The sequence below is a fragment of the Bison bison genome, unplaced genomic scaffold, assembly GCF_000754665.1.
Source record: "Bison bison bison isolate TAMUID 2011002044 unplaced genomic scaffold, Bison_UMD1.0 scf7180017862979, whole genome shotgun sequence".
Classification (NCBI taxonomy): domain Eukaryota; kingdom Metazoa; phylum Chordata; class Mammalia; order Artiodactyla; family Bovidae; genus Bison; species Bison bison.
In genome coordinates, this window is record NW_011493551.1 from 1,153,614 (window position 1) to 1,165,696 (window position 12,083).

A 12,083-nucleotide genomic window follows, 5' to 3' on the forward strand; every position below is an offset into this window, starting at 1 on the left:
CCCACCCCACCATCTGTCGGGAGAGTGGATCCAGGTGGCCAAGAGCCCTGAAAATGAACATCATAGGCTGAGCCAGGGAAAGGCTGAATGGGGAAGTGTCAGCTCCACTGAGGCTGGCCCCCCCTGCTCCGCTCAACCAGGAAAGCTGAGAAACTTTGGTGGACAGACATCACTCTGATGCACCCCGGCAGCCATGGCCTGGGCTGAGAGGGGGCTGCCTGGCTTCTCAGCCGGCAGGGGTGGGCCGATTTGACCTAGGTATAGAGGCCCCACCATATGCTCTGAGACTGTCCCGACCCAAGATGCGGTGGGGTTGGGAGACGGGGGACAAGGAGCCTCCTTTTCATTGGTCTTTCTTTAGTCACCAGGCAGCCATCCTGCTGGTCACCAAGCAAAGAGATGGGCAAGTGAGGGAGGAGATGGGCATTAGGCATGGCTGGGGTTTAGATTTGGGATTGTCCAAGCACAGCCCTGCCACTGACTGGCTATATGACCTGGGACTATGCTTTTAATCTTTCCAAGTTTCTCTTTCCTTATCTGTGAAACCAGGATAGCAAGCTTCTGTCATTAGTCAGAGGATTAACTGAGGGCATTAGATAAGGCCCTTGGCACAGCGCCTGATAAATGTCTATTAAACAGTGGCTTAAACAGTGGCCGGAGTTTGAGCAAGCTTCAGGAGATGGTGAAGGACAGGGAAGCCTGGCGTGCGGCAGTCCATGGGGTCGCAAAGAGGCAGACACGACTGAACAACTGAACAGCAAAACTGTGGCTGTTGTGATCTCTCCTGCATAGTCTCATATTGAATTCTGCAGAGGGCCAGACCTTGCCTGGGGACCCAGGCGAGAGCACAGGCAGCTAGCTGCTCCCCTTTGCTCTCTGACAAACAGGACCTCAGGGAGGAAACCGGCTGGGGCAGTGTGTGTCTCAGCACTACCTGCTTGCCCCACTGTGGCCCGGCTGCCCCCAGCGCCTCAGCTGTGAATCATGGTGGTTAATTTCCACCTCTGCCTCACTCCCTGTTCCCAGTACCTCCCACCCCTGCCTTTCTTACAAGAATCTGTACTTTCCAGATTAAAATGATTCTATCTCATGCAGGTGTTACCGACCAGGGTTCTTGGCATTTCCCAACACATAGAAATTGATTAAGGCCAAACAAGAAATCTTGGAGAAGGCAATGACACCCCACTCCAGTACTCTTGCCTGGAAAATCCCATGGATGGAGGACCCTGATGGGCCACAGTCCATGGGGTGGCTAGGAGTCGGACACGACTGAGCGACTTCACTTTCACTTTTCACTTTCCTGCATTGGAGAAGGAAATGGCAGCCTACTCCAGTGTTCTTGCCTGGAGAATCCCAGGGACGGGGGAGCCTGGTGGGCTGCCGTCTATGGGGTCGCACAGAGTCGGACATGACTGAAGCGACTTAGCAGCAGCAGCAGCAAACAAGAAATCTAGACCAGGCTTTACTGGGGGCCCTGCAGCAGCACAGGGGATCAGGAACAAACAACAAATTCCCTTACTTGCTCACTCCCTGAGTGAGGGGGGGGGGCGTGAGCTTGTTCCTTCTGTGGTGTGAGGGTAGGGGTGTGTCCAGGTCGAGCTCAAGGGGTGGTTTAGGCGGCTTGCTCACCTCTTAGGTGGTGGTGTGAGCAGCGGGCTTGAGCAGTATCCTACTTGTGCTCTTTAGCTCCAGGCTCCTCAAAAGTGGCAGTTGGGTTTTTTTGGTCTCTTTGTATCTTTTGGATCCAGAATTTGCCCAACTGTGCATGCACGCAATTATTTTTAGTCCTATATAGTTTCTTTGTATTTTGTTGCTCAAGGAGAGGTATGTCCAGGTGCAAGCTGTACAGCAAAGGGTCCCGGTCCCAGCCTGTCTCACAGGCACACTCGAGCACATACTCACACAACACACATATACACAACCAATGTCTTAAAACACCTGAAGAACTAATGAACAGCCAAGGATGGGTATGAGTTTGAGTCTTCCACCAGTTGAAAGACTTCTTGTGGGAGGAAAAGAGTTTGGAGATACGGATCCTGGCGGGAGGGCATCATCCAGAAAGCTCCACTGGCTGCCAGCAATTCAACCCAAAGGGGAGGGCTGACTGAGTGTGGTCCAGGTTCATGCCTGGTGGGTGGCCCTTCTGTCTATGACCAGCCAAAGTGTGACTATTGTGTGGCCACAGTGCACACACAGTTTACGACTTTTAGGAAGCCAGCTTTGTGAATTTTTTTTTAAGGGGGAAAGCTTGTTTTATAAATTTGGCTTCAAGGTAAGACTGGTTGATATTTTAATAGCTTCCTTTTCAAATTTACATAATTCAAATGGCCATGAAAGGCTGCTATACTAACTAATCTTAGTAAATTTCATTAGAAAGCAGGATTGTGTCTTCCCCCAGCTGGTTATCAGATCTGTTTAGGGCAATAGTTACCTCCTGCACCAGAGGCTCTTCCTGACATTAGTGTTCCGCCCTGCAGATGGGGTAGATTCTTCCTCTCACCTTTTCTGGGATAGGCCCTGAGGGCAGAGTGCTCCCTCTTCTGAGATCCACAAAAGTACCCCCTCCTCCAAGTGTTGAGTCCAGTTGAAACAATGTCTCTTGGGGGTGGGGGTGGATTGCAGAAGAAATGGAAATGTGTCTAATAATAATAGTAAAGGGAACCAGGCCTGCTCCAAGTGTGGTCCCTGGATCAGAAGCATCAGCAACACCTGGGAATTTACCAGAAATGCACCACCCCGACTCCACCCCACCCCACCCCACCCCCATGTGTGCTAAGTCGCTTTAGTCTCTCTGACTCTGCAACCCCCTGAACTGTAACCCACCAGGCTCCTTGGTCCATGGGGATTCTCCAGGCAAGAATACTGGAGTGGGTTGCCATGCCCCTTTCCAGGGGATCTTCCAGACCCAGGGATCAAACTTGCTTTCTTTGTGTGTCCTGCACTGGTGGGTGTGTTCTTTACCAAGAGCACCACCTGGGAAGTTCCCCCACCCCCACCGCCCATGAATCACTCTGGGGACAGGGCCTCCAAAACTGTGCTGAAACAAACCTTTCAAATGCTCCTGATGATAATATTTGAGAACATCAGACCTAAAGAACCCAAGAACAAATCCTACATCCTAATGGCTGTGATTAGATTGTTTTAAGGCTATTTGTTCTTTTAATTGCAACTCAGATTTAGCAGTTAATTGCGTATTTCTGCTTCTCCCTACCCCACATCTGCCCTGTGTGGTGAGAAATTCCCACGGAGCAGATAAATTGGAGGATGGCAGATCGCTGGGTGTGACCTTCTGACTAGGCAGCGTTTGGTGATGTACCACTAATTTTGTCCCTGTCTCCAAGGGAGGCAGAGTAACAATCCCAAAGTGCTTGCTAGAAAGAGTGAGTCATCAATCCCCAAAGCAGGCTGAGCCTCCAGCCACAATCCTCTGGGCCCAAGTCGACCTACTGTGGTCGACTAGGATAATATGGAGGGACACTAAGTCAAAACAACTGCATATAAGGTCTCGGCTTTTTGTTCAAGGTTGGTTTGTACTTAAGGGAGTGAGGCAAGTTTCTGAGCACTGTCTGCGATCAGATGTTCAGGGAGTGGATCTTCTGGCAGCTTTGCCATGAAGTGGCCTTGGCGTGGCCCCTCTAATCGTTAAATTCCTCTGCTGTAGAAGGAGGGTAATGCACCCACTCCTTGCCTTCCCCTGCTAGAGTCACCAAGTGGGCTCACAATGCAAGGACAGATGTACCCATATTCTCAAATGTGCAAAGCTTTCTTTAAAAGCATTTGTTAAGAGCCCAATATAAAGTCTCTGACCCTCTGTCTCAGGGACTCTTCATCAGGGACTCTTCCTGACATCTTTTTGTTTATTTTCAGGGATTACTTTTATATTATGACCTTGTGGAGTCAACATTTGAAAAGTTCAAGTTGCCAAGCAGGCAGGTGGATACTTTAGATCATTTTCAAAAATGCTTTCTGATTTTAAAATTGCACCATCAGAGAGTAGACAGTAGCAAGTCCAACCAGCAGGAAGGAAAGACCTGGAAGGCCATCCGTGTGGACCTGGTTATGTGCCCCTACGAAAACCGTGCCTTTGCCCTGCTAGGCTGGACTGGCTCCCGGGTAAGTGCAGCCTTCATCCCTGGGATGGCCTTAGCTTTCATAAGAGGTAGACTAGGTCTACCTGGGGCCAGGGGAGAGACAATGGCGGGGGTGGTGGTGGCAAGAGGATGGACAGGGAAGGAGGAGATGGTGGGCAGGAGAGAAGAAAGTGCCCAGAAATCTCTGAATCAGGGCATTCCACTTGCGCACGGTCAACTGAGACAGATGCCTTTAGAATAGGTATTTTCAAAATGTAATACCCTGACCAGCAGCATCAGCCTTACCTGCTTACCAGGTTAGACATGTGAACACTCCACCCCATCCCAGACCTACTGAATCAGGAACTCTGGGGGTGGAGCCTAGCAATTTGTGTTTGAAAGAACCCTGCAGGTATGAGAACCACTGAAGCAGAGAAAGCAGCCTGGTGGCTAAGGGCACAGGTTTGGCTCATGCCAGACCTGGTCACAAGCCCTTGCTCTGCCTCTGACCAGCTAGGTGATCTTCGTCAGGTTCCCCATAGCCTTTAAGACTCAGTTTTCCATCTGGAAAGTTAGGGCAAAGATAGCGCTACCCCCCTGGGTTGCAGGGATCCAGTGAGATGAAGCTGGCAAAGCCCCTTGGGACCAGTGCTGGCCAAGCGGCAGTCCCCAGCTCCCATCGTGTGATATTCACAGACATGGTACCCGTGTTCTGTGCCATTAGCTTGTACTCTACCCTCCTACCAACACCCCACTCTGTTTTCCCATGTAGCTAGCTGTTGCTTTGAGTGGCACAACGCCATTAGAGGATTTTGTAGGATAAACGACTTAGAAATTCATTGTCCTTAATCTTGAATTCGGAGAAGGCAATGGCAAGCCACTCCAGTACTCTTGCCTAGAAAATCCCATGGATGGAGGAGCCTGGTAGGCTGCAGTCCATGGGGTCGCTAGGAGTCGGACACGACTAAGCGACTTCACTTTCACTTTTCACTTTCACACAATGGAGAAGGCAATGGCAACCCACTCCAGTGTTCTTGCCTGGAGAATCCCAGGGACAGCAGAGCCTGGTGGGCTGCCGTCTAAGGGGTCGCACAGAGTCAGACACGACTGAAGCGACTTAGCAGCAGCAGCAGCAGCAGCAACCTTGAATTAAATGTCAAGTGTGTTTGCCTTGGGCTGGAATTATTTCAGCGCACAATCTCGGCTAGAACTTCTTACCCTAATCAAAAATGTTGGCTGGCATCTTTCATTCATAAAAAGTAGGAAACCTGATGAAACAATACATACATCATATATGCAGCTTGGGAAATTTAATTTCGCCTTTTTACCCAAAGATTTCAGAGCCTGGGAAATGTCCTCAAGCCAATTAATCTGTTAATCTCACCCCAGTTTGGGTTCATTAATTTACCAGGTTGTCTCGTCTACTAAGCTGACAAAGCTTCCTTCATACCTTTGTGCACTAAAGATTTCCAGAGCTGAATATATCCGGAGGGATACATTAAGCTGAGATTTTTCTAGAGCCATCCAAGTATGGTACAATTTCTGGACTGGGTCCAGAGTTCATTAGTTTGTTGCTTGTTTTTTTTTAAAAAGAAGCTTCTGTTTTCCTCTGAATCTTATTTCTTCAAACTCGAACTGTTTGCCAGCATGGCTTTATTGGCTGAGGTTCCTTCAAGAGTATTGTCCGTGTTTGCGTCAGATGCTGAGAGGAGGCACACTCTGCTTTGGAAACACATGAACGATGGTGCCCAGGTGCCCAGGCTAACCCAGCTTCTTTACTAGCCCAGATGGCTCCCTTTCACCAACTTTAAAAAGCAACTCCTCCTTAAAACACCTAATTGCCATTTCCCAGAAAATTGTCAGAAGAAACCTGCATATTTACAAAGGCTACACGTGTGAATCGCGCCCTCTCGAGTTTTGCGGCACAACTTGCACAGCTGCATGCAGCAGCAGTAGGCGAATCTCTGAAGTCTGTTGTGACCGGAGAATGATACAGCCAGGCTTAGTGGCACTGCCCTTCTTTATCTGAAACAAAAGACAACTCCCTTACCCTTCCTATTTCACAGGTTGTTGAGAGAAACCAAAGAGCTTGTAAAGCAGAAGGCAGAAACATCCAGGGTAAAGAGTCTGGGATTCAGGAGTCTGAATCCTAGCTCTATCTTTGGCTGTGTGGCCTTGGGTAAATTGCTGAGGCTCTCTGGGCTTCCTTTCTTCATTTGAAAAATGGAGCTAATAACAGTACCAACCTCATGAGATTGTCATGAGAACTGAATGAGACAGTGCCTTCATCTTAACACAATTCTGAGGCTAATTGTATATGTAGTACTGTTCTTTTAGAGATAATGTTAGACTCTTTTAGAAGTTGTTAAGTACTAGTGATAATAGAGCAAATCAGAAATTAATATAAAGCAAGAAATCAGCGCTGAGCCCAGCACAGGGTAAGCACTCTGTAAACATTAACTAGGATATCATCGCCTGGATTATAGCTGTGGCCATTTGAACTGGTCGCTTGCCCCCTGAGTGATCCTGTCATCATAAGTCAGACCATCACTCCCCTGCTCAAAACCTGGCAGGGGTTCCCCATTCAACTCACAGTAAAAGCCTTCCAGTGGTCACAAGGCCCTGCGTGCTCTTCTCACCCACTCATCTCTCTGGACTCCTCCCACTGCTCTCCCTACCCAGGCCAGGCTCACCCCTCCCTAAGGCCTATGTTCTAGCTGTTCCCTCTGCATGGAGTGTCCTTCCTGAGTCCACCTGGCTAACTCCTTCACCTTGGGCAAGTCTCTCCTCAGATCCTGTCTCCTTCATGAGGCCTGCCTTGTACCCAGCATTACCTGTTAACACATCATGTACTTTTGGTCAGTTCAGTCACTCAGTCATGGCCGACTCTATGACTCCATGAACTGCAGCATACCAGGCTTCCCTTTCCATCACCAACTCCCAGAGCTTGCTCAAACTCATGTCCATCATGTACTTTACTTATGCTGTTACCGCGTCTTATCTGTGTCCCCTGCTTGAATCCAAGCCCCACCAGGGCAGACATCATTGTTTTCTTCACTGTTATATTCCAAGCACCCAGAACACACCTGCTACACAGTAGGTGCTCAATAAGTGTTGATTTAATCAATATTATTACTCTCCAAATGGAAGACATCATGATAATTCCTAACAATCCAAACAAAAATGCTTCAGGGGGTTTGGCAGAGGAGTCCAGGAATAGATCTCTCAGCACACAGAACTGAGGATCCCGGGGCAGCCTTTCACTGCTCCAGTTACCCAATACTCTCCAGCCTCCCCATGCCCAGCGTGAGCAGCCATTGCCCTAAGTGCTGGGGGAACTTGAAGCCCTGGGCTGTGGAGGCCATGTGCTAAGCAGCACCCCCATACTTTCACAGACCAGCAGCTACTACACCCAGAATCTGCTTCACCCTCACTCTTCCACAGCCTTAGCTCCACCCCCGACCCCACTGCCTTATAAAGGACTTTGGGTTGGAGAGTCTGTCTTCACACATCCAAGTCAGGAAGGGCAGGTCCCAGTCTTCGCCAGCTTTCCCATACTCACCACTTCAGTTCAGTTCAGTTCAGTCACTCGGTCTGTCTGACTCTTTGAGACCCCGATGACTGCAGCACGCCAGGCCTCCCTGTCCATCACCAACTCCTGGAATTAACTCAAATCCATGTCCATCGAGTCGGTGATGCCATCAAACCATCTCATCCTCTGACGTCCCCTTCTCCTCCTACCCTCAGTCTTTCCCAGCATCATGGTCTTTTCAAATGAGTCAGTTCTTCGCATCAGGTAAACAAAGTATTGGAGCTTCAGCTTCATCATCAGTCCTTCCAATGAACATTCAGGACTGATTTCCTTTAGGATGGACTGGTTGGATCTCCTTGCTGTCCAAGGGACTCTCAAGATTCTTCTCCAACGCCACAGTTTAAAAGCATCAATTCTTGGGTGCTCAGCTCTCTTTATAGTCCAACTCTCACATCCATACATGACCACTGGAAAAACCATAGCCTTGACTAGATGGACCTTTGTTGGCAAAGTAATGTCTCTGCTTTTTAATATGCTGTCTAGGTTGGTAATAACTTTGTTTCCAAGGAGTAAGCATCTTTTAATTTCATGGCTACAGTCACCATCTGCAGTGATTTTGGAGTCCAAAAAATAAAGTCTGTCACTGTTTCCACTATTTCCCCATCTATTTGCCATGAAGTGAAAGGGACCAGATGCCATGATCTTAGTTTTCTGCACGTTGAGTTTTAAGCCAAATTTTTCACTCTCCTCTTTCACTTTAGTGCAATTATTCCATGGTGTTGTTGTTCAGTTGCCCAGTTGTGTCTGATTCTTTGCGACCCAATGGATTGTAGCATGCCATCCTCCATGTCCCTCACCATCTCCCAAAGTTTGCCCAAGTTCATGTTCAATGATTCCAAGTTTGCTCCCTAATCCTACATGTAAAGGACATTTCTAGATCTATGCTTCTCTCAGGAAAATTAATCTCAACAACTCCATTCATTGTCGTTCTTTTCCCAAGGTTTTCCTGTCATCCATCTAAGGCTTCAAGTTTTTCTCCCTGGAGCCTCAGAGCCCATGCTGATCATAGGAGATGCTACTCTGAAGCAGCTGGCCCAGACCATCAGTTTTATAGAAGTTCACATGAGAGGATGTTACAGCCAGAGGACCTTACTCACACACTTCCTCCACCCTCCTATTTGACCAACCAAGATTCAGAGAGGTTGGGTGACTTGCCGAAAGATACAGAGCCAGATAGGGACAAAATCCAGGCTGGAACCTGGTCTCCTGACCCCTCATCCTCTTTTACAGTAGTTGTATTCCAAATAGAAAACAACACCAAACTATTATTTATGTAGTGTTTACTCTGGATCAGGAATTATTCTGGACACAATCCTCATAATACCTGTTTATTCACTGAGCAACATTTACTGTACACCATCTGTGTGCCAGGCATCATTAGGAAGGAATATGGTTGTGAACAGAACAAATCAGGTTCCTGTTTTCATGGAGCTTACAATCCAATGCTTACGTGTGAGCATGGAGCTTTGTCATGGTGGAATGTTGCCCTGGTGGGGCGGAAATTCACTTGGAGAGTGTTTAGTGGAGATAGATATTTCATTGTTGTTGTTGTTTAGTTGTTAAGTTGTGTCCGACTCTTTTACGACCCCATGGACTGTGGCCTGCCAGGCTCCTGTCTCCATGGGGTTTTCCAGGCAAGAATACTGGAGTGGGTTGCCATTTCCTTCTCCAGGGGATCTTTCCAACCTAGGGATCAAACCCACATTTCCAGCATTGGCAGGTAGATTCTTTACCACTGAGCCACCAGAGAAGCCCTAAGATGTTTCATTATAGGGATTTAAATATCTTTAAACAGATAATACTGAAGACATTCTAGACTTGATAGTGATTTATTTTAATGATCTCTTTCTTATCCAGCAGTTTGAGAGAGACATCCGGCGCTATGCCACACACGAGCGGAAGATGATGCTGGATAACCACGCTTTATATGACAAGACCAAGGTAGGGAGCGCTGTCTCCCTGAGATGGGCCACTTTAATCCTCATCCCCAAGTCTGGCTCCCTGAGCACTTTTCCTGAACTGATTCTAGTTTCCAGGTTCAGCTTCCTTTGCCCCAGGTGTCCCGTTTCCACAGATCACAGGTGAGGGCAGCTGGAAAGATCCTGACAGGAACACAACCCCCACAGGGCCCACAATGCACCTTGGAGGTTTTGAGCTCAATGATGCTGAGCTAGTTGGGTCTCCAGAACCAGGCCATCAATGAATTTGAATTGAGCTTGGTATATCCTTGGTGTTTGCATTGTGTAACTCCAAAGAAAACCAAAGATCCTCCCAAATCACAAATGTCACTCAAGTATCCCTCAAATGCAGTGGGAAGTAGAATTCTGAGTGACCACATGGGTCATTAATGAGAGTCAGCTGCAAGAAGGAGAGCAACAGAGCTGTCCTGAGAGGGAGATGAGCGGTCAGCTGGACTCACACACCATAGAGGCTCGCTTGGTGTGCTGTTCCTACAGTGGTCATGATCCAAATGCTGCTTCAGCAAAATGATTGCTGCATGAATTAGGAAGAGTTATTATAAATATTCAACTGCACTTACGTGATCAAGGACACTGTAGGAAGCTCCAAGTAGGAAGAAGATACAAAATAAGTAGAAGTAATGGTTTTTATCCTCTAGGAGTTTAGTCTAAATGAAGTGTATTTAGTTAGAGCCCGTTTCACAAAAAATCAGAAACCCAATACAAAATGGCAGTGGCAAAAAAAAAAAAAAAAATTGGCTTATGTACTGTGGCATCTGGGGTAACATGGGCTTCAGGTGTGGCTGTATCCAGGTGCTCATGCAATTTTCCCTCAGTGTCGGTGTCACTCTCAGGCAGGTTTTCCCGTGAATCCTATCCTTCTAGCTTAGCTATGCCAACAGAAAAGAACTTTCCTAATAGTTCCAGCAAGCCCTAGCTAATGCTCACAGGCCAGACCTGGGCCTTGTAGCCATCCTTGAACCCCTTTCCATGGCTCTGATTGATCAGGCTTGTGTCATGTGCCCCTCCTTGGAGGTGACCCTCACAGACTGAGAATAGGGAGGTGTGGTTTTCCAAAGAGAAATCAAGGTGCTGCTGTCCTAAGAGAGGGCTGTGGATGCTGGCAAGAAAGCCTCAGTTATGTAGCATATGAGTGGAGGCAGCTTCACCTAACATGATCTAGGAAACTTACAAACTGACACGTAACAAATAGTTCAAAGTAAGAGAGTGCCTCCTATGTGCCCAACGTTGTGCTATAGACAAGAAGGACTGGAGGGGAAGTGCTGCTCGATGTAACAGACCGTGGGGTTGGGAGCCTGGTGGGAGTGGGGCAGGGTGGAAGGCCAGGAGGAGAATCCGGCATCTCCAAGCATCCCATGATCGCCCTTCCTCCTTACATGTAATTCTGGCTGCACGTGAGAATTTCCCAGACCCCTTAAACAGATGAATAACAAGAACTCTCTGGATCTTCTGATTTCGTTGGGCTGGGTTACAGCTCCGTTTTCAACATTCTTTTAACAGGCTCCTTCAGGTAGTTCTAATGAACACTACAGACCAATAGGAAAAGTATCAAATGCTTCTAGTTGAATATATAAGGCTGTCATAATTTTACCTTAATTCATTAAGTTTTTGGAGGGTGAAAATATAAAAATTACAGAAGTCAGGTAAAATGAATTTTTATCCTCAGAATCAGGGAACTGTGTTTTGGCAGTAATTCATTCTGACAAGACAATTTTACAAGTAACGTTTTTACTATGTCAGCTCGGAGATACTTAACAAAAATATCATAGTGCACATATGTCTTCTTATGCTTTCAGAGGGTATTTCTCAAAGCGGAAAGTGAAGAAGAAATCTTTGCACATCTGGGACTGGACTACATTGAACCATGGGAAAGAAATGCTTAGGAGAAAACTGTCAACTTTTTTTTTTCTGTTCTTTTTTTCAGGTTAGACAAATTATGCTTCATATTATAATGAAAGATACCTTAGTCAAGTTTGGGATTCTTTACATTTTACCAAGATGTAGATTGCTTCTAGAAATAAGTAGTTTTGGAAACGTGATCAGGCACCACCTGGGTTATGCTCTGGCAAGCCATTTGTAGGACTGGTGTGTAGAACTCGCAATGCATTTTCCATAGAAACAGTGTTGTAATTGGTGGCTCATTTCCAGGGAAGTTCATCAAAGCCCACTTTGCCCACAGTGTAGCTGAAATACTGTATACTTCCAATAAAAATAGGAAAAAACAAGATGGTTGAGTCTTTTTATTCTCTCACATATTTTAAAATATTCTTAAGCAAAAATGTAACAAAATGAAAGAATAACGATGTAAGGTTTACCTTGAGAGGAGGAACAGGTTTCATTAGAAGGTCAGAGATTGTAAGGGGGGTTTCTGGAGGAGAGGGACTGACTCTCAGCTGAGGTCAAAGCCTGCTTCTCAAAGCAGCTGTGCCCCTAGGAGTCCTG

The 12,083-nt window shown here is 47.1% G+C and overlaps 1 protein-coding gene across 2 annotated transcripts in view; it reads left to right on the forward strand.

The window, feature by feature from the left end:
* Positions 1-11,854, forward strand: part of DNTT (DNA nucleotidylexotransferase) — a 32,776-nt gene extending 20,922 nt beyond the window's left edge. Inside the window, exons 9-11 of one of the 2 annotated variants that reach the window (XM_010833030.1) lie at positions 3,868-4,113; positions 9,520-9,603; positions 11,438-11,854. In XM_010833030.1, the coding sequence (XP_010831332.1) occupies positions 3,868-4,113; positions 9,520-9,603; positions 11,438-11,524 (417 nt within the window). In that variant the 3' untranslated portion in view covers positions 11,525-11,854. The remainder of the gene's footprint in view (positions 1-3,867; positions 4,114-9,519; positions 9,604-11,437) is intronic. The other variant, XM_010833031.1, reaches the window with a different exon arrangement.
* The last annotated feature ends 229 nt before the right edge of the window (positions 11,855-12,083 follow it).